Raw genomic sequence first — 23,665 nt, forward strand, 5'->3', positions numbered from 1 at the left:
AAGAGAGAGAGAAAAAGAATGGCAAAACCCCGTCCCTTTTAAGGAGAATTATCCTCCGCCTAGGACTTGTTACTCCCTGATTGGCTGCAGCCCATCGGCCCAGTTGTCATCACAGGAAAGGCAGAACACATGGCGGGAAAACTGCCCCTGCACGTGTGCAGACTATGTTTACCACTTAGAACACAGCTGTCAGTGCCATCTTATAATGGCAAATGTGAGGGCGGCTCCTCACAATGTATGTGCTCTAATATGCTGAATATAAAAGGGGTGCTCACGCATCAAAATACAATCTTGTATTTTCATCAAAATTTCAGATACTGGACTAGACTGCTTAAAATTTCCGGCAGTCTCTAATGCTAGTACTGCATTAACTACATAAACAGAATCAGAGATAATATTTATGGGCATAGGAAATCTTTTAAAAACTTCTAAAACCACCAAACATTCTACCAATTGAGGGGCTCCTGGCGTAAATTGCAACCTTACAGCCTTTTCATTGATTACATAAATTCCAATTCCTGTTTTGGATCCATCTGTATAAATATCAATGGCTCTCTTTATAGGAGTATTATCCGTTACCTTTGGAAATATTACTGGATGTAATAACATAAAATGTAATAACGGATGTTTAGGATAATGATTAACAATTAAAACAGAATAACTGCATCTAAGAATGGCCCATTCATCTATAGTAGCACAAAATATTTGCATTTGTGCGACAGTATAAGGAACAATTATGCTATCAGGCATTTTTCCAAAGTGAGTAATTGAAGTTTTTATTCCTTTGTGGGCCATATTTGCTACCATGGTGGGATAATGCTCTATAGTCTTATTAGGGTATATATGTGGATGTATCCATACTAAAGGACCCTCTTGCCATAACACAGCAGTTGGAAAATTGATGGTACGTAATATGCTTAGGCACAAAGGTTCTTGCTCATTTATACGATGTAACTGTGCTGTTTGGATTGCTTTTTCTACCTTCCTAAAAACATCAGAAGCCTCAGGTATTAATTGTCTCAATGAGGTAATATGTGATTCTCCTTCTAAAATTTGAAATAAAGGTTTTAATTCTGAAGTAGGGATCCTTAAATAAGGTCTAATCCAATTTATATCTCCTAATAAGGAGTCATGGCATTGTGAGCCAGTCTATCAATTTGGGACTGAGTAAATGAGGCATTAACTCCATAGGTCCTTACTGACTCTGCTAGCTCTTTCACTTGTTTATGCGATATTGGCTCATAATATCGCTGTTGAGCATGATCCTGAAAAGCAGGAAAAGCTTAACATATTTTTTGCAACCCTCTACGAGTGCAAAAGGAGTGGCCATTGCCAATTGCTTTCTTATCAGTATAAGGCAGAGGCGGTGGGGGAACACTGATACTCCTCCCTATTGGACCAGATCTTTCTGCCTCATACTCCGCAGCAGACTCCTCCAAACCTTCCTCCTCCACTGCTGACAATTCCGAATCCTCTGAGCGAGACAATTCTAACAACTCAAAGTCCTCAAGAGGAGGGTAAATTGACTTAATTTTCTGTTCTTTATTTTTAATACTATCTTTTGTATCTTTACATTTTGTTTTCTTTTCCTTTTCTCCTTTTATTTCTCTTCCTTTACTTATCTTTCTGCGCACACTTTCTTTTTCATATCTCTCTGTTTCTGACATACTTTCCTGTTGCTCCTGCAAAAGGCGCTGTCCTTCCTTAACAGCTAGCTCACATTTCTTGTCCTGGATACAAGCCTTAATTAATTTCCATAATGACATTGTTCCTGCTTTCATTTTCCCATCTGCTTCCTCTCTTGCTATATCTTTTCAAAGCTTTTCCCAACTTGGTAGTGTCAGCAACCCAGTGGGGGCAAACCAAGGAGTGAGTCTGTCTATCTCTCTCAAAAACCCGCTCAGTGTGCTTTCCAAAATGTTTAAACACCTTTCTTTAAGCAAGGCTTGCACCGGCCCTTCTAAGGGCATAGACTGGCCAGAACCCATGATCGTCCTGGACTAAAGCGTTATCTACTTGAAATTATTCCCAGCAGATACACTTGTGCCCAGGGCAGTGACAATTAAGGCAATAGCATACAATTAAGGCAAGCAAGCAAGCAAGCAGCACAATCCCAGTGACAATTATCAAATCTATTTCATAGGAGAGCATGCCTCTCAGAGACTCACATTAATTTCTTTAAACTTACCAATACCACCGTTCCTCAGCTGAAGAGTTCTGAATGCACAAAGTTGAATCCTTCTCAGCAGTCTGTTTTGCAGGAACACTTCATTACCACCGTTCCCCAGCTGAAGAGTTCTGAATCCACGCCGGATCCTTCTCAGCATTCTGTTTTATGGGAACCTTTTTTAACTGCTCCTTCCCTGTGATACAGTTCTGAATCCTCCCTGTAGCAGGGGGTCTTCGCTCGTGCCTGCAAAAGTTTCTTATTCCAGGTTTCAGCACCAGTTCTTGCGTGAGCCGGACTCGACCAGCAAGAACAACACTGCAACAGGATCCTTCTGCACATGTTTATTGGGAGAGCTTGATTGCAGAGGCAAAGAGACCCCGAGCCCAGAACTGGTGCTGCTTATATAGGCCTAGGAGAGGCGTCTCACACCCGCATTGGTTATGCACTATGCCTCATTTGCATGTTTCTCATCTGATTGGTTATTCTCTCTCAGTACCTCACAGTACCTCATTATCATACCTTGTTTGCATGTCTCACATCTAATTGGTTATACTCTCAAAACCTCATTATATTGCCCAGGCCAGGCAGTGTCTTGGCAAAAAGCTTTACTGCATATGTACACATTAGTTGTTTGTCCAAACTTATGCGTGGTGGCCAGCAGTAGCCAGTGCCACTCTGCAATGGCACACGTGGCTTCCCACAAGGAACAAAATAAAACAAACAAATGAAATAGAATAGCGAAAACCAAAATAGAAATAAAAGAATATCTGGGGGAAATAACTATCCCTGACTTCAAGCTATACTATACAGCAATAGCTATAAAAACTGAATGGTATTGGTACACACACAAGAAGGTATATCAATGGAATAGAATTAAAGACTCAGAAATGAACCCACACCCCTATGGTCACTTGATCATGTACAAAGAAGCTAAAAAGATCCCATAGAAAAAAAAGACAGCATTTTCATCAAATGGTGATGGTTCAACTGGAGGTCTGCAGGTAGAAGAATGCAAATTGATCCATTCTTATCTGTTTGTACAAAGCACAGGTCCAAGTGGATCAAAGGCTTTTACATAAAACCAGATATGCTGAATCTAATAGAAGAGAAAGTGGAGAAAATCCTCAAGCACTGGGACATGGGAAAACTTCCTGAACAGAACAACATTGACTTACTCTTTAAGATCAAAACTCAACAAATGGGACCTCATAAAATTGAAAACAGTCTGTAAAACAAAGGACACTATCAATAAGACAAAATTGCAACCCACAGGTTAGTAAAAGATCTTTACCAACCGTATATCTACTAGAGGACCAATATCCAAAATACACAAAGAACTCAAGAAGTTAGACTGTAGAGAACCAAATAACCCTATTAAAAATTGGAGTACAGAGTTAAACAGAGAATTCTCAACTGAGGAATCTTAAATGGCAGACAAGCAGTTAAAAAAAAAATGTTCAACATCCTTAGTCATCAGGGAAATGCAAGTGAAACAATCCTGAGATTCCACTTCACACCAAACAGAATGATTAAAATTAAAAATGCAAGTGACAACAGATGTTGGTTAGGAAGTGGAGAAAAAGAAACACTCCTCCATTGCTGGTGGGACTGCAAACTGATAAAACCACTTTGGAAATCAATCTGGCAGTTTCTGAGAAAATTAGAAATATTTCTACTTGAAAATACAGCTATACCACTCCTGGGCTTATACCCAAAAATTCTCCAACATATAACAAGGACACATGCTTCACTATGTTCAAAGCAGACTTATTTATAATAGCCAGAAGCGGGAAACAACCCACATGTCCTTCCACAAAAGAATGGATAAAGAAAATATGGTAAATTTCCACAATGGACTACTATTCATCGATTAAAAACAATGACTTCACGAAGTTTTCAGGCAAATGGATGGAACTAGAAAATATCATGCTGAGTGAGGTAACCCAGTAACAAAAGAACACATATGGTATGCACTCACTGATAAGTGGATATTAGCCCAAAAACTCACAATGTCCATGATTCAACAAACAGACCATATGGAGCTTAGTCAGAAGAAGACCAGGATGTGTATGCTGCAGTCCTGTCTTGGGTGTTGAGTCAGGACCATCATGGAAGAGAGAGGGAGAGTGAGACCTGGGAATGAGAGAGGAGGGGGAGAGAATAAGGGTGTTGTAATAGGAACTGCAGGGGATAGAAGAGGGTCAAGAAATCAAATAAAAGTATGTAGAGGGGGGAGGGGAACGAAGATATGGAAATAGCCACTGGAAGATTCCAGACAAAAGGGAAAGAGAGGCTTCCAGGACACAATGGGGATGACTTTAGCCAAAATGTACAGAGAAGGGAGATCTAGAAACTACAGAAACAACTTCCAGAAGATTAGGTATAGTCCATGATTAAGGGATGGAGGCACCTACCCATCTCCAAGTTTTTAACCTAGGAATGTTCCTGTCCAAAGGAAGAAAAGGGACATAAAATGGACATAAAAGACTGATGGAAGGACCATACAGGTACAACCCTTCCTGGGGATCCATCTTCTGTGTAGCCACCAGGCCTTACACTGTTGCAGTGGTCAAGAGGCACTTGCTGACAGGAACCTGGTGTGACTGCTCCTTGGGCTTTTTGGCAAGCAACTGGCCAATGCAGATGTGGATAGCTGAAGCCAACGATCAGACCAACCTCAGTGACCCCCATGGGAGAGCTGGTGGGAGGACTAGAGAACCTGAGGGGGATTACAACCTCATAGGAAAAACAACATCAGCCGGCTGGACCACCCAATGCTCCCAGAGACTAGAGCATAAAGGGTATCGATCCATGACTCTAAATACATATGTGGCAGAGGATGGCCTTACATGACAGGAATGGGAGGGGAGGCCCTTGGTCCTGTGGAGGTTTGAGACCCAAGTGTAGCAAGAGACTGGAGCAGTAGTGAGGGAGAGGGTGGGTGGGGGAGCACCCTCATGGAGGCAGAGGGAGAGGGTATAAGATGGATGTGAGATGGGGGTTGTGAAAGGGTACCTGGGAAGTGGGATATCGCTTGAAATGTAAACGAATGGAATGATGTATTAAAAAAACAGAAAAGAAAATGGCAGAAGAACCAAAAATATATATTGTTATACTAATTATATTATCTATAATATAAATATAATAATTATATTATCTATAATCATATTTATAACTTAATAGTATTAATATATTAATATAATATATGCATATGATATATGATAATATGTGTGTAAGTATATGGAACAAGTGATAATATATACACACATATATACATGATTATGTGTTGATACATATACATGCATGTATATACATACATATATATATACACAAATACCATATATACATACACATATACACACTATATAGAGTGTGTATATGTGATAGAAAAGAGAGAGACAGAGATAGAGACACACACACAACACACACACACACACACACACACACAGAGAGAGAGAGAGAGAGAGAGAGAGAGAGAGAGAGAGAGAGAGAGAGAGAGAGAGAGAAATTCCTCAATTTATCAAATGGCAGCTTACCATGCACTGCAGGAAGATTCAATGAAACATTAAATGCCATTGATGCTATTAAGGATTATGAGAACTGTAGGCTTTCTCTGTGGTTAGGAGTGCCAGTCTGTTCTTTGCTGGGCAGTCTGTTTTAGCTTGTGACACACACATCACTGGATATTTATCAGTTGAGCTCTCCCTTAAATCACTGGCTGTTTCCCATTTTGTAATCTGCCAGGAGCCATCGAGGAGAAGCTAAAAACTAGCAGATGATCTTCCTGAGATTGTTCTACCATGGATTGTAAAGTTATTGATGTATTTGCTCCTCTCAGCAAGGCTGATGATATCACATTTTAGGAAAAATTCCTGATATTATTAGTAATATATATATATATGGATAGTGATGAATCAGAGGGAAAACTCAGAGGAGAAATCTGACTCAGAAAAGAAAGTAAAAAAATATCATAAACTTAACTAGCCTACCATGCCTCATTTAAATATAATTCATTCCACAATACCCTGCCACTAGGCTTCAGGTTTTAATTGCCTATGCCAGTAGATTTTAACCCTCAAAATGAGCAAGAAAGTTTTTAGGACTTTTTAAAAGTTATCAAAAAGCATTTAATGTTGTTAGAGAGCTACAATATCTGGCATTTAAAAACCATAAGTTTTTGAAGTTACACCTATGTCTTTCCATGTGTCTGGTTCAACCCATTCCAGGCTGGGAGGCCCCCACAGTAATCTATATTCTTTCAGAATCTTGTTATTCAGCTTTCTTTCTTTGAAAAGACACAGTTAATTCATTTTAAAGACAAGTATATTTACCTGCATGGATATGTAATAACGTGTATAAGTGGTATCCAAAGAGGTCTGAATAATACACAGATGCCCTAGAAGTAGAATTATAGATGGTTATAATCTACTCAGGTGAGTTCTGGGAATTAAACATAAGTTCTCAGCATGAGTAGATAAAGGTCTTAACAGCACAGTCATCTTTCTAGCTATTTCTAAATCTTTTCTACAATTTCCAGTGCTTTCTCCTTTTTCCTTCTAGGGTTAATTACTCCTGGTCATTAATAATGTCACACTTCAGAAACTCTCTCTCTCTCTCTCTCTCTCTCTCTCTCTCTCTCTCTCTCTCTCTCTGGTTCGTTTTTATGTTATTTTATTAGATATATTATTTATTTATATTTCAAATGTTATCCTGAAAGGTCCCTATATCGCCCCCCAGCCCTGTTCCCCTACCCACCCACTCCCACTTCTTGACCCTTGTGTTCCCCTGTACTGGGGCATATAAAGTTTGCAAGACCTAGGGGCCTCTCTTCCCAATGATGGCTGAGTAGGCCATCTTCTGCTACATATGCAGCTAGAGACACGAGCTCTGGGGGGTACTGGTTAGTTCACATTGTTGTTCCACCTATAGGGTTGCATACCCCTTTAGCTCCTTGGGTATTTTCTCTAGCTCCTCCATTGGGGGCCCTGTGTTCCATCCAATAGCTGACTGTGAGCATCCACTTCTGTATTTGCCAGGCTCTGGCATAGCCTCATAGGAGATAGCTATATCTGCCCCTGAAAATCCTCTTAACATATTTTGGCCCACTAACAATGTATATAAAATTGAAAATAATAGCACGTCTTTTGGTGCATACTTCTTTAGTTTTCAAGGGATCCTTGATCCCTTGCTATGGTGTTCTCATCGTTATATTAATTTTATTTTAATTAGCAAATCCTCTAGGCTATCAATCTTGGAATTTGTCAAGTAATTTTTCTTCATGTACTGCCAAACTTTCCTTCAGAAAGGGAAAGGGGACAGTTTCTGTGGAGAGCCGCAATAACATTTGCCGTCACAAGATGGCGCCAGATTCCGCTGTGCCAGCTCGGCCTTTGGAGACAAACTGTGCACATGTGCAGGAGTAATGCGGGCCAAAGTCACAAGCCCACCCCCAGGGCCTATGAGATCGTGGGTAAGCAACCAGTCAGGCATGGACACGCCACACCAGGGGGTATTTAAGCAGCGCCTTTCTGAGGCTTCTTTGTCTTCCTCATCAATATGCAATAAAGTTTGGCTGCAGAAGGATCCTTGTGTCCCTTGTGCGTTCTTGCTAGCGAGAACAATAGCTCGGGACAAGTTTCTTCTGTCTTATATACTATCACTCAAGTTTTGTTTTTTAATTCTAACCATTTTGCCAATGTTTACACGATTTATGTAAATGAAAAGAGACTACTGTTACATTGGTGCATAAGAGAATGATTTCCTCAAACAATTCCCTGACAATTTTGTTTATATGATTGTTGAAGGCATTTCTATAACAGATTGCTTCATAACATGAGACTTTTTATAAATAATTATTATTTTGATGAATGTAAGGTAACATAATAGGGATGTTTTGGTATATATAATTTGATAAGTATAATTTACCATATTAAAAACTAAAAGAAAAAAAGCTTACATAAACATCTCAGTAAATGTACTAAGTAAGATCTTTCGCAAAATTCCAACAATCTTTCATGATACAAGTCCTAGTGATATTACGAACACAACGGACATATGTCAACCCAATAAAGATAGATTTCAACAAGCTTAGAGCCAACATCAGGAGAAACTCAAAGGAATTCAACTAAAATCAGGAACAGGACAAGATTGTATTCTATCTCCAAGTCTATTTAATACAGTACTTGAAATGTTTTAGAGAGCAATAAGAGAACTTAAGAAGAACAAATATACAAATTGGACAGAAGTCTAAGTATCTTTACTAAGTATATATATATATATATATATATATATATATATATATATATATATATATATCTCCACTGGAAAAGAGAGTAAATAAAAACTTTCAGCAAAGTATCTGGCTACAAAATTTTATTACAACAGTTTTACCCCTATACACAAATGACTGAGAAAGAAATAAAGGAAACAACAGTGTTTAGAATAGCCTCAAATAATATAAAATATCTTGGGGTAACTTTAACCAAGGAAGTAAAAGAAATATAATGTAAAATTAAAAATCTTTTATACTTTAAAGAAAGAAATTCTTAATGATTTCCAAAGATAGAATGATCCCCTATCCTCTTGGATCAGTAGGACTAATATATTTAAAATGGAGATCCTACTAATATCAATCTGTAGATTCCATGACTTCTTTATCAAATTTCAATACAACTCTTTACAAATCTTTAAAAAAAAACCCTATCTTTAACTTCGTATAGAAACACACACACACACACACACACACACACACACACACACACACACCCCAGGATGCCTAAAATGATCTCTGATTATAAACTTACTTCTGGAAATAACATTATCTTGTACCACAGAGCTATAGTAATAAAAAGTAAAATATTCATGCAAAAACAAAAGTATTGATTATCGAAATAAAATTGAAGAACTAGAAAAAATTTACAGCAAGCACTTCCCAGCATCCTCTGCCAGGGTCTGACAAATACAGAGGCAGATACTTGCAACCAACCATTGGACTGAGTGTGGGGTCCTAAGTGGATGAGTTGGAGAAGGGACAGAGTAGCTCAGGAGGATTGCAGTCCCATGGAGGGTAACAACAGTGTCAACCAACCAGACACCTGTAGTTCCCAGCGACTGGACCACGAACCAAAGAGTACACATGAAGGGATTCATGGCTCCTATTGTGTGGGTGGCAGTGGATGGCCTTGTTGTATATCAGTGGAAGGAGCAGCCCTTGGTCCTGTTGGGGTTCAAGGCCCTAATGTAGGAGAATGCCAGGGAAGGATTTCCACATACTATTATATTTTTATAATATATATATATATATATTATATATAATATATATATATAATAGTATGTGGAAATAATATTATATTATTGTTTTGTCCAGTTGCTAATTTTCATACACCTGTACTATTCAGTGGACGTGTTTATTGATCCCTAGGCAGGTCCTCTTCTGCAGGTCCAAGATAAAAGCTGGCCCCTATTTCTGCCTTGACTAACCTGGACTCTTCCCATCAAGTCCTCAGAATGACTTCCCTTTCTCAGCTTCTGGGGATGCTTATGCTCCAGAGTCTTAGTAAGAAGAACACAAATGAAAAAGGATGTAGGATAGAGATTTCTGGCAAGCTGTTGAGGCGAATGCATGTTCTGATTATGTGTGAAATTAACATTCTTGCTCTCCAGGAATGGGTTTATGAGGTTTAGAGGGTGAATGGAGGACAATCTGTTCTCTTGTGGTAACTCTTACGAGTAAAAAACTGGATAATCCAGATAATTTCTAGAGAGCCTCCATATTCTCTTTATATAGGTCTTCTATGTGGGACAGTTTTGGGATATGAATGAAATTCATGAAACAAAACAAGTAGGAAATAAAGGAAGAAAAATCACTTGAAAGTATCAAAATGTTTGTGCATGGCCCTTTAATTCTGTTATATCTAGAGACACTGGTGATGACCCAGGCTGCTTTCTCCATACCTGTCACTTCTACAGTGTCAGCTTCCATCTCCTTCAGGTCTTGTAAAGCTCTGTTACACAGTGATGCCAATACTTATATGCAATGGTTCTTTCAATGACAGGAGAGGCTCCAGAGCTCCTGATGTATTGTCTGTACAGATTATTTTGTGTTTCAGCTTGACACAAGCTAGAGTCATCAGAGATAAAGGAGCATCCTTAAAGAAATGCCTCCATGGGATCCAGATGTAAGGCATTTTATCAATTAGTGATCAATAGCAGTTGGTCATTTTGGATTGTGCTAACCCTGTGCTGGTGAACCTATGTTTCATAAAAATACTAGCTGAGCAAACAAATGTGGAGCAAGCCAGTCAGTAAAATCCCTTCATATCCTCTGTATCATCTCCTGCATCCAGGTCCCTTCCCTGGTTGAATTCCTGTCTTGGGTGATGAACAGCAGTGCAAGCTAAGTAAATCTTCTCTTCCCAAACTTTCTATTGGCCATGGTGGGTTTTGGGTTTTTGTTTTGTTCTGTTGTGTTTTGTTTTGTTGTATGTTTTGTTGTTGTTGTTTTTTAGCAACAGAAATTCTGAGACAAATGATTTTCACAGGTCCCCAACAAGTTCAGTGGCAGTGGGTCAGGAAGAGATTTCACACTAATAATCCATAGAATCTAGGCTGAGTATGTGGGTGTTTTTTACTGTCAGCAAGATATAGTAACAAACAAAACCTGACTGCATGGGGCGACAAAGCCGACTTATATGTCCCTTGCTTTGGTTGCAACATGGTATACCTTGAATGACAAGAATGAAGATATTTGAAGAAAAACTTCTTTTCCACAATTTTTACCCATTGGGAGTATGGATCACAAAGAAATATGACTTTCTAGTAGAATTTATGCTTGAAGAAAGAGTGGCACCAGTTCCTCTACTAAAAGACGATTTTATAGTATCTTACAGGACATAAGATTGAAGCATGACAAGTGGTACCTATACATTCAACAAGACAATGTAACCAACTATGGTTAATGATAGGTAGGGCCACACCCTGAGCAGGGCTGCTTCAAAGTACACATCTTTGCTTCTATATCTATTTAATTAATCTTTAATCTCATTCTAGGACAAAAACAAAAAAGACTCAAATATTTCTCTGTGTGTATTTGTCTGACTTTCCAATGTGACACATTGAATAAAACTTCCATTTTTGCAGGAAAATACCTGGAAAAAATCTGTTTGAAACAGTTTTCATCCTAGCTGGGTTACACTTTCCTAAGGAGTTGAATATTTTCATTTTCAAATCCAGTGACTGTCAAACCTCAATGTGCCTCAGTATTCTCTAAACCTACAGAGTTCTTATTAAATAAATATTTTCTTTATTTACATTTCAAATGTTGTCTCCTTTCCTGGTTCTCCTCCAAAAGACCCCCCTCTCTGTTCCCTCTCCCCCCACCCCTGCTTACCAACCCACCCACTCCTAATTGGGGACCCTGGCATTCCCCTACACTAGGATATAGAGCCTTCACAGGACCAAGGGTCTCTCCTCCCATTGATGACCAACTAGGCCACCCTCTGCTACATATGCAGCTGTAGCTATGAGTCCCACCATGTGTACTCTTTGGTTGGTGGTTTAGTCTCCAGGCCCCCAGGGACTTGCAGATCCATTGCAGAGCTTATAAAGGGCCTGTGAGCAGAATTATGGCTACCAGAACACTTTTTAAATGTCTCTGCCTTGCTAATATTGCTGGATGCTGCTTAATGGGAGTTTGCTCTGAACAAAAGGAGCAGAAGACTAGGTGTTCAAATGAATCTGCCATTGCCATGGAAACAACAGCGTTGTCTCTAGAGTGAATCCCCTAATGGGCAAACCTGCCATTCCATTTCCTAAGTCCCTGATTCTATTTACTTCAAATTGAGCATCCTGCTTTTTTGGTGTATGATTCAGATAGTTTATAAATGTGTCCCCAGAAAAGAAGTAAATAAAGGAGGTTAGTTAAAAAACAAACAAAACAAGAACAATAGCAAAAACAACAACAATAAAAACCTTTCATTTTTGATTTTTACTCTCAAGTTGGCTTATTGAGGACAGGCTTCAAGACCAGGGTTGGGGTGCAATATGTGAAATTAAGTTCTGTAGAATAGGAGATTCTCTGAGATTTTGTATGAAATAGGTGTTGTACAATTCATGAGTAGATGAAGCATGACAAGTGGTACCTATACATTCAACAAGACAATAGTATTTAGAATATACACAGAAGTAAAAGTATAACCAAATGAAACAACAAACAAATCTAACAAACCAATCTATAAAGAGGCAAAAATAAATTAAGAGAACTTTCCCAACCGATAAAATACTAGAGAATAATAAACAACCTCTGGTTCTTACATTCTTTCTGTCTCCTTCTCTGTAATGGCTCCTGAGATTATCAAGAAGTTTAGATGTGCACACCTTGACCATTTGTGAGTCTCTGTGCTAGCCATGATCCACTGAACATAGAAATGTCTTTAATGGGTATTGTGAGTCCCACTAATCTGTGTGTAGAAACTATTTAGAGAATATTTTGACACTGAATCTATTTAGTAAAATAATAATAGTAGGTTGGCACCTGGGGCCTATGAGCTCCTCAACCTTTGGTTCTTGGCTGGATATGCTGCACCAAACATGGGTTTTCTTCTTTGAAGCCAGCCTTAAATGTAATTTTTAACTGTCATAAGAATGCCTTGTAATATTTGTGTCACTATTCATGATTAGAGGATATCTTACTTTCAAACACAGTATTGCAGGCCATACAGTTCACAGTCAGGTTAGACTGTTCATGTTATTTTCTCTTCAGCACCACCAATAATATCTTTTAGTACTTTGAAAATTAGTCATCAGAGTCTCTCTTCTCCCTTATCAATTTTGACTTGATTTCTCCACATCCTTGAGCAAATGTTTATTGTGTCTTTGGATATACTATCTCACCATGAAATCTACTGTTTTGATAAAGACTGGACCACAAACAGTTTATAGATAAAAGAGATTATTTTGATTATATAAATAAAGATAAAATACTAGGGAATAATAAACAACCTCTTGTTCTTACAATTTTTCTGCCTCCTTCTCTGTAATGGCTCTTGATTTTCCATGATAGTGGATTATGAGCCCATGATAGTGAAGAAAACGCTTTGGTTTCATGAGCACTAACTGAGAGAACATTTATGGAGCTATAAGCATGAAGTAAAAAACAAAATCGAGTTATTCATATGTTTGAAGTTTGAAATCTTGCTCCCAGTGATATACTTGTTCCAGAGAGCTCACATTTCTAAAACATACAGTGACAGCAACTTGGAATACCAGTATTCAAACACTTGATCTATTCAAACCAATAGAGTGACTAAGGAAAATGCCAATCACCTGTATTGTGTTGAGGATCTCCACTGTACCTTTGATCAACTTGTTATATCTGAAAGGGAGGTATGACCAGTAGCCTGGTACAAGGCTTTTTCCTAATCTATCTAAAGCTTCTGTGATGAACATAATATCCTGTGCTGGCTAACTCAACTTAAACTCATTTGTATTAGTAAGAATATATATGAAACTTATCAAATAATATTATAGAACCTTTTATTTTTTATTAGATATTTTCTTTATATACATTTCAAAAGATATCCAGAAAGTTCCCTGTACCCTCCATCTGCTCTGCTCCCCTACCCACTCACTCCCGTTTCCTGGTCCTGGCATATAAAGTTTGCAATACCAAAGGCCTCTCTTCCCAGTGATGGCCGACTAGGCCATCTTCTGCTACTTATGAAGCTAGAGATACGAGCTCTGGGGGTGCTGATTAGTTCATATTGTTGTTCGACCTATAGGGTTGCAGACCCAATCAGCTCCTTGGGTGCTTTCTCTAGCTTCTCCATTGGGGGCCCTGTGTTCCATCTTATAGATGACTGTGAGCATCCACTTCTGTATTTGCCAGGCACTGGCATAGCCTCTTATGAGACAGCTATAACAGGGACCCTTCAGCAAAATCTTTCTGGCCTTGTTCAATAGTGTCTGTGTTTGGTGACTGATTGTGGAATGGATCCCTGGGTAGGGTAGTCTCTGGATAGTCCATCCTTTCATCTTAGCTCCAAACTTTGTCTCTGTGACTCCTTTCATGGTTATTTTGTTCCCAATCTAAGGAGGAATGAAGTATCCACCCATTGGTCTTCCCTCTTTTGATTTTCTTGTGTTTTGCAAATTGTATTTTGGTTGTTCTATGTTTCTGGACTAATATCCACTTATCAGTGAGTACATATAGAGCCGTTTAAATAAATCCTTAATTATAATTTTTCTTTGTCATCTCCTTAGTCCCATCTTCTAATGTATCTCCTCACTGAATTCCCCTTATCTATTATTCACCTTTCCTCTTTCAGATCAACAGTGCTCTATCTCCCCTACTTAGCATCTTTCTTTCATGTCTCTACTCTAGTGGTCCTTTTTCATTTCCTGGAGTCAACAAATACTACAGCTTAAGTATAAAACACTAAAGATAACCTTAAATATAATCTTTTCTAGCTACATCAATTTACCTGGAAATTTTACAATATTTTATTTGTTCATATACTAATGGAATTTTTAAAACATAAAATAAAGGAAGTAATGTTGTTTTAAGGAAACTGAGAACAATTGAAGATATTCCTATTAATTGAATTAAGCAGATATAATATGACAACTATCACATGGGTTATATATAGATACATATCATCATATGTGTACATATGAAATGATTGAGATATGACCTTTTCTATAGAAACAAACTTACGTTTTAGGTTTGGTGTTGTGGCTTAAGAGGACTTTCAAATTGGTTATTGAAGTCTGAGGTATTCTAAACAGATAGACAGAAGGTAAAGCATAGTGGATGGGCTTCAGAAAGGGTTCAGTCCCTAACACAATAGAAAGAGAGAGAGAGAAGAGAGAGAGAGGGGGGAGAAGAAGAAGAAGAAGAAGAAGAAGAAGAAGAAGAAGAAGAAGAAGAAGAAGAAGAAGAAGAAGAAGAAGAAGAAGAGGAGGAGGAGGAGGAGGAGGAGGAGGAGGAGGAGGAGGAGGAGGGGGGGTAGGGGAAGAGGAAGAAGAGGAAGAGAAGGAGGAGGGAGGAAGGGAGAAAAGGAAAGAGGGAGAGGGAGGGTTAGATAATGAAGGGCCTCTATGGAGAATCAGAGCCCATACATGAGAAATTTTGATCCATTTGTATTCATTTTTATGGATTTGGACAAGTTTACACCAAGTTCCTACAGGAATCTCTCTGATTCTAAGGCAAAGAAGATAGTTGGACCAGGATATGCATGATGCCAAGATCTTAACAATAATGTCTATTCACCTTATCTCATTTTCAGGGGAAGGCTCCTGTATTCAATACCCTAGTAGAGCTATTGGAAGAATTAAATAGAGTGGAAGACCACTTTTCTCACATACTCCTGTAGGTGCCCTGTCAGTGTGGACAAGAGTTGGAGAACTTAAAGCTTCAAAATCTCTGTGGGGAACCTGCCAGTATTCAAGAAAGTGAGAGATGTCCCATCTTCAGTGCCCATGCAGGATCCCTGAAAGTATCTATGAGTTTGGAAGTTCTGGTGTAAAGCTGCTGTTAAGTTCTAATGTCACATTTTTGTTGGAAAGAGACTAACAGATGGAGGGAGAAAAGGGGAGTGTAGAAAAGATATAACATGGAATAAACTCCATAGTAATAGGTGCATGCATCAAAATGTAAGAAAATATCTGTTTGATCTCTGTTCATAGCAATTGTTATACTGACTCTTATATTTTAGACCTGAGTGTGTTTACAGAGTTCTACCTAATATGTATCATATCTTGACTGTTCCTATGATTTATCATATTCTTTAATGTTTACTTTGGGAACAACAAATATTAGAATCCTTCCTAAGCTTGAATCCATCCATTTACTGAGTAAAATCCTCACTAGGAGAAGTAATGTGTGTTTTCTACTTCTATATTTTAAACATAGCTATAAGCAGATTTCCATAGCCTTTTCAAAGATTTTTCAACAAAAGTTATTAATTCTGTTTTAGGAAGCCATAGCCTGTGTACCCAGTGCCCTATCACTAATCCTGAATTTCACACTAATGATATTTTTGACCAGTGCTAAAAACTGACAGATATTTTAAGTTATTTTTCTCACAAATGTTTTCCTTACTTAATGTTTGGCTCTTTTTAAACAATAGCAGATGTCTGTAAATTGCCTATTTTCCCCTAGGGAAATCCATTCATGCAAGTCTATAATCAAAGCTCAGTTGTTGTCTTCCCTATACTACCAATTACTTCTCACATCAAATACTATCTATACTATACTATACTGTACTGTACTGTACTATACTATACTATACTAAAGGTCATTTTTAAATACTTCTTTAGAATGTAGATGTTTAGTATTTATTGAGAATGTAGAATTTAAATTCTCTTTTATCACACCATTCTGGGTGGATCACCATCATGTTCTTAGTTGACTTTTTGCTTTTATATATTTACTGATAATTTTGGAACTTACTTTTTTGTAATACAAACACCAATATTGTTACCTTATCTTATTGTTTAACTGTATAAAATTGTCATGTTGCTGATCATTGCCAAGAAATTGTTAGAATGGTAACAATGGAAAAAGTCAGACTTTAAGGATAAACAGTTAACTCAAATTCTCATTATTTAAGAGGCAGTTCTGTCTACATCAATAGTGGAACCATGCATGACCTGTATATTTCAGTCCAACACACCTGTGCAGGCATGGGTAAAGGTGAATGCTTTCTTTTAGAAGAGAAGGCACAACAAGCTAACGTTCAGCCTGTGCTACAAGATTACTACTGAGATATTCAGGAAGAACCTTCTGTCCTGTGCCATGCTCCTAACATGGGAGAAAATGGAATAGGATTCTTTTTGTCTGGGAGTCTAAGAACTTAAGTCCTTAATACTAAGGAGTGTTAAATTAAGCAAGGTCCTACAGCTACTGAGAGAATCTGAGAGATGAGTACCTCAAAGGTGTGTCTGATTCTGTTGTGCCTGTTCTCATGGATCCTCAGTGTACAAATCCAGAAAAGGTCAGCAAGTGATACAATATCAGAAGGAATGGAAGGAAAAAAATTGTGGAACAAATAGGAATGGAAGACTGCCATAATCTCCAGGCTCTATGAAAAGAGTTTAAAATACCTGATTCAAATTCCACTGATAATTAATGAGGCTGGCACATTCAAGCCAAATACATTTATATGAGATATTTCATGACCACACATTTTTTTCAAATAATAATAACCTTCCAAGTTTCCTTCAGAGTATACTTACTTACTGATATGAGACAGAGACTTTGTTTCTGAATTTTCAATGAAAATGGTGTTATTGTAAGGATATGTTGCCAATCACAGAATTAAAAATAAAAAAAAACTACCTCCATAGTGTAAAAGATGATCATGTAATGAGAAACAGTGCTTTTAGTTGAAGTAAATAGGTCTGGCAGCAGTCAGTGAGCATTCATGCTCCTATATTGTGACAAATAGTAGCTCAAGGCTTTAAAGCAAGTAAATATAAATGACGCCAACATAGGGAAATATATAGCTCTTTTAGTCTCTGGTTATGAATGATATCCTGTCCAATGACAATGGAACTGTAAATGTCATATTTTGAATGTGCATGGTATCACCTATGCTCTAGCAGGAAAGTTTTTCAATTTCTGGAAACACAGTTCTAAAGCTACGAAAATATACCTATGAGTTTATTAAAATAGTACAGATAAACTGTCTTTTTTGTTTTAAGAAAATAAATTATCTTAAACTCAGAACACATTGCACTTAAAATACAATTTTTTTTCTAATCAAATTTATGGAAGGGTGAGTAAAAGACTTTAGTAGCCTCATGATCTTCTGTATTTTCACTGAATATGGTATTCTTTATTACTTCCTCTTGTTAACAATTAAATACTGTGTTGGATAGTATTATGTGACCTATAAATTTAGTAAATAGTCTCAAATTTTTCTTAGTAGTGCAGGATTATTATAGAAGAAATGCTTCTCTGCAGAAAATTATGTGTTGTCTTGGTCTGGCCTGGATTCTTGGGACAAAGCTTGTGATGAACTACTAAGATAAGTGATCCTGAAGTTGTGCTTAGAGATATCCATTTTTTGATGATTAGAATGTGAACAAAACAAAATCTACCACCCTCCCCATGGACTTATTAATTGGCTGGTTACACAGTGGGTAACAGTCTCTGGCAGGACAGCTGATGATCATGAGGGCTTCCTCTCAGCAATTAAAGACTACAATGGGAACATATCCATAACACAGTGATCAGTGTTGACTGGTATACTAGGGATGTCCTTTTACACTGTGCTTAATTTTGTTGGGATTTATTATGTATCCAATCGTAGGAACCAAATGTAACATCCAGAGTACCCAGTAGCAGTGTTTTCTGTTACAGTATTCAAGGATATCTTCACTAGTCAAACATGTGTGCTGAAGAATTGTGGTAAATACTAGCAAGTACAAGAAAAGTGTTTAAGTAGATGATCCCAAACTGAACAAAGGGTACATCCCATTATTCCCAAGAGAATAAATATACTTTCATATTCATGTGGACAAAGAATTCCTTGTGACATAGGTTGTTGGGATCAGGAATTATATGTGCACATATTTTGCATTTACTCATTATACTGTATTAAACACGGCTAATTCTGTTAAATCTTACTTTTTAATTTACCAAAAAGAGTCCTGATAAATTATACTTTTAAATAAAAGACATGATTACTCAAAACACACAAATGTTTCACAAGTATAATATGTAGTATTTTAAAACCAATTTGAATTATTAATCTGATTAATAATCTCTTGTTTGATGAATATTCCTAGAAAGAAGAATATTCTTCTATATTACACCCAATGTATATTTGATATATAGTATTAAAATTAGAGCTCTTGTATAGTAGAAATTTTCAAATAACCTTCAAAATGACATCTGTAATTTTAAAACCTTAAAAATGAAGTGCGATCTCCAAAGGCATATGTTCTTCTGACCTTGGGCATCAGGGGTCACTGCTTGTTCTAAGTCCTGAGAAGACTTAGCCTTGCAGCTGTGCTCAGCCCTAAATAGTTCCCAAAATTTGCATGCTCTCACTTCCTATCTTTGGGTACTTTTTCATATACCAGTCACATTGTGAGCCATTGTAATTGAAGTCAAGACTCAGCATGGACATGATGTCCTCTGCTCAGTTCCTTGGTCTCCTGTTGCTTTGTTTTCAAGGTAAAATTGACTATAATGGGAATTTGCTGTTGCACGATGGTGATTCTTGTTGACTGGCGTTTTGAAGGGGTCCTTTCTTTTCCTGCTTAACTCTGTGGGTATTTTTTATGTCTCCACTCCTAGGTACCAGATATGATATCCAGATGACACAGACTACTTCCTCCCTGTCTGCCTCTCTGGGAGACAGAGTCACCATCAGTTGCAGGGCAAGTGAGGACATTAGCACTTATTTAAACTGGTATCAGCAGAAACCAGATGGAACTGTTAAACTCCTGATCTATTACACATCAGGATTACACTCAGGAGTCCCATCAAGGTTCAGTGGCAGTGGGTCTGGGGCAGATTATTCTCTCACCATCAGCAACCTGGAACCTGAAGATATTGCCACTTACTATTGTCAGCAGTATAGTAAGCTTCCTCCCACAATGATATAAGTCATAACATAAACCTCCATGAAAGCAGAAGTGTGTGGTTTGGCTTCTCCAGATGTTCCTCATGGTGAAACTGTACCACAGATGTCAAAGGAGTTTTAGCTAAGTTCATGAAGAGTCATTTGTTTTCATAGGAGGGGCTAAACAGCCCTCTGTATACCTATCTTTCTTCCCCTTCATGTTCAACAATACAGAGTACCAATGTCTTTTCTACCTTAACAAAGGATGCAGTTGCTTCCTTTGAAGAGTTTGAGTTGTATCGTCAGTGGAGACTCAGAGAAGAATGGAAGCTACTGTGCAAATTCCAGTGAACATTATTTAAATGATGAAAATTAGCTACAAAACACCACTATTTAAAAGGCAGAGAAATATTACTGAGAAAAGGGACAGTACATAGGATTCCTGGTTTTCTTACAACAGCTTGATCACATGTGTCTGAGAAAAGGAAGGTGGCCTAACCATAATCCTTTGCTATGGATTGAAATTCAAGGAGAATATTTTGATACGTTTTCTTGTATACTGCACTTCACACAGTATTCTTCTGATCCTAAGCCCACTGTTCTGTTTAAAAGTATCAGACATTTCTGGGTCTTCAATTCTATTCCATTGGTCTACTTTTCTGTCTCTATACCAGTACCATGCAGTTTTTATCACAATTGCTCTGTAGTAAAGCTTTAGGTCTGGCATGGTGATTCCGCCAGAAGTTCTTTTATCCTTGAGAAGACTTTTTGCTATCCTAGGTTTTTTGTTATTCCAGACAAATTTGCAAATTGCTCCTTCCAATTCGTTGAAGAATTGAGTTGGAATTTTGATGGGGATTGCATTGAATCTGTAGATTGCTTTTGGCAAGATAGCCATTTTTACAATGTTGATCCTGCCAATCCATGAGCATGGGAGATCTTTCCATCTTCTGAGATCTTCCTTAATTTCTTTCTTCAGAGATTTGAAGTTTTTATCATACAGATCTTTCACTTCATTAGTTAGAGTCACGCCAAGATATTTTATATTATTTGTGACTATTGAGAAGGGTGTTGTTTCCCTAATTTCTTTCTCAGCCTGTTTATTCTTTGTATAGAGAAAGGCCATTGACTTGTTTGAGTTTATTTTATATCCAGCTACTTCACCGAAGCTGTTTATCAGGTTTAGGAGTTCTCTGGTAGAATTTTTAGGGTCACTTATATATACTATCATATCATCTACAAAAAGTGATATTTTGACTTCCTCTTTTCCAATTTGTATCCCCTTGAGATCCTTTTGTTGTCGAATTGCTCTGGCTAATACTTCAAGTACTATGTTGAAAAGGTAGGGAGAAAGTGGGCAGCCTTGTCTAGTCCCTGATTTTAGTGGGATTGCTTCCAGCTTCTCTCCATTTACTTTGATGTTGGCTACTGGTTTGCTGTAGATTGCTTTTATCATGTTTAGGTATGGGCCTTGAATTCCTGATCTTTCCAACACTTTTATCATGAATGGGTGTTGGATCTTGTCAAATGCTTTTTCTGCATCTAACGAGATGATCATATGGTTTTTGTCTTTGAGTTTGTTTATATAATGGATTACATTGATGGATTTTCGTATATTAAACCATCCCTGCATCCCTGGAATAAAACCTACTTGGTCAGGATGGATGATTGCTTTAATGTGTTCTTGGATTCGGTTATCGAGAAATGAACCCACACACCTATGGTCACTTGATCTTCGACAAGGGAGCTAAAACCATCCAGTGGAAGAAAGACAGCATTTTCAACAATTGGTGCTGGCACAACTGGTTGTTACCGTGTAGAAGAATGCGAATCGATCCATACTTATCTCCTTGTACTAAGGTCAAATCTAAGTGGATCAAGGATCTTCACATAAAACCAGAGGCACTGAAACTTATAGAGGAGAAAGTTGGGAAAAGCCTTGAAGATATGGGCACAGGGGAAAAATTCCTGAACAGAACAACAATGGCTTGTGCTGTAAGATCGAGAATTGACAAATGGGACCTAATGAAACTCCAAAGTTTCTGCTAGGCAAAAGACACCGTCAATAAGACAAAAAGACCACCAACAGATTGGGAAAGGATCTTTACCTATCCTAAATCAGATAGGGGAGTAATATCCAACATATATAAAGAACTCAAGAAGGTGGACTTCAGAAAATCAAATAACCCAATTAAAAAATGGGGCTCAGAACTGAACAAAGAATTCTCACCCGAGGAATACCGAATGGCAGAGAAACACCTGAAAAAATGTTCAACATCCTTAATCATCAGGGAAATGCAAATCAAAACAACCCTGAGATTCTACCTCACACCAGTCAGAATGGCTAAGATCAAAAATTCAGGTGACAGCAGATGCTGGCGTGGATGTGGAGAAAGAGGAACACTCCTCCATTGTTGGTGGGATTGCAGGCTTGTACAACCACTCTGGAAATCAGTCTGGCAGTTCCTCAGAAAATTGGACATAGTACTACCGGAGGATCCAGCAATACCTCTCCTGGGCATATATCCAGAAGATGCCCCAACTGGTAAGAAGGACACATGCTCCACTATGTTCATAGCAGCCTTATTTATAATAGCCAGAAGCTGGAAAGAACCTAGATGCCCCTCAACAGAGGAATGGATACAGAAAATGTGGTACATCTACACAATGGAGTACTACTCAGCTATTAAAAAGAATGAATTTATGAAATTCCTAGCCAAATGGATGGACCTGGAGGGCATCATCCTGAGTGAGGTAACACATTCACAAAGAAACTCACACAATATGTACTCACTGATAAGTGGATATTAGCCCCAAACCTAGGATACCCAAGATATAAGATATAATTTGCTAAACACATGAAACCCAAGAAGAATGAAGACTGAAGTGTGGACACTATGCCCCTCCTTAGATTTGGGAACAAAACACCCATGGAAGGAGTTACAGAGACAAAGTTTGGAGCTGAGATGAAAGGATGGACCATGTAGAGACTGCCATATCCAGGGATCCACCCCATAATCAGCATCCAAACGCTGACACCATTGCATACACTAGCAAGATTTTATTGAAAGGACCCAGATGTAGCTGTCTCTTGTGAGACTATGCCGGGGCCTAGCAAACACAGAAGTGGATGCTCACAGTCAGCTAATGGATGGATCATAGGGCTCCCAATGGAGGAGCTAGAGAAAGTAGCCAAGGAGCTAAAGGGATCTGCAACCCTATAGGTGGAACAACATTATGAACTAACCAGTACCCCGGAGCTCTTGACTCTAGCTGCATATATATCAAAAGATGGCCTAGTCGGCCATCACTGGGAAGAGAGGCCCATTGGACTTGCAAACTTTATATGCCCCAGTACAGGGGAACACCAGGGCCAAAAAGGGGGAGTGGGTGGGCAGGGGAGTGGGGGTGGGTGGATATGGGGGACTTTTGGTATAGCATTGGAAATGTATATGAGCTAAATACCTAATAAAAAATGGAGAAAAGAAAAAAAAAATAAAAGTATCAGACAATACTGAACCACACTAATACGGCTTCTAATCTCACTGTGTGACATGAAATACAGATTCATCTATATGAAATCTTACAAGATAAAGGGTCGTTTTTAAAATGCGTCCAGAAGTATTAATTAATTATGCTTAAATAAATATTTAAGAGCATAATTTAAGAACATAATTTTAGAAATAAAAAATACCCATAGAACAAAAATGATATATACTCTATTTCAATCTCCCCTTCTATTTTTCTTTCTCTTTCCTTCTCTTGGTCTTTCTCTTTCTTTCTCTTTCCTTTTCTTCTTCCTCTTCTCCTTCTCCTTCTTTCTCCTTCTCCTTCTCCTTCCTTCTCCTTCTCCTTCCTTCTCCTTCTCCTCCTCCTCCTCCTCCTCCTCCTCCTCCTCCTCCTCCTCCTCCTCCTTCTTCTT

The 23,665-nt window shown here is 38.1% G+C and overlaps 1 pseudogene, 1 gene segment (V, D, J or C) and 1 further gene; all 3 read left to right on the forward strand.

Moving 5' to 3' along the window:
- The window catches only part of Igk (immunoglobulin kappa chain complex), a 3,171,119-nt gene that overhangs the window by 1,105,440 nt on the left and 2,042,014 nt on the right, over window positions 1-23,665 (forward strand).
- On the forward strand, window positions 9,677-10,260 carry Igkv2-95-1 (immunoglobulin kappa chain variable; annotated as a pseudogene). The gene is given in 2 exon segments: window positions 9,677-9,725; window positions 10,087-10,260. Coding segments are annotated over 2 exon segments (223 nt in total).
- Window positions 19,304-19,773, forward strand: Igkv10-95 (immunoglobulin kappa variable 10-95). The segment is given in 2 exon segments: window positions 19,304-19,352; window positions 19,476-19,773. Coding segments are annotated over 2 exon segments (347 nt in total).

The sequence above is a fragment of the Mus musculus genome, chromosome 6 (genome assembly GCF_000001635.26).
Source record: "Mus musculus strain C57BL/6J chromosome 6, GRCm38.p6 C57BL/6J".
NCBI classification, from domain to species: domain Eukaryota; kingdom Metazoa; phylum Chordata; class Mammalia; order Rodentia; family Muridae; genus Mus; species Mus musculus.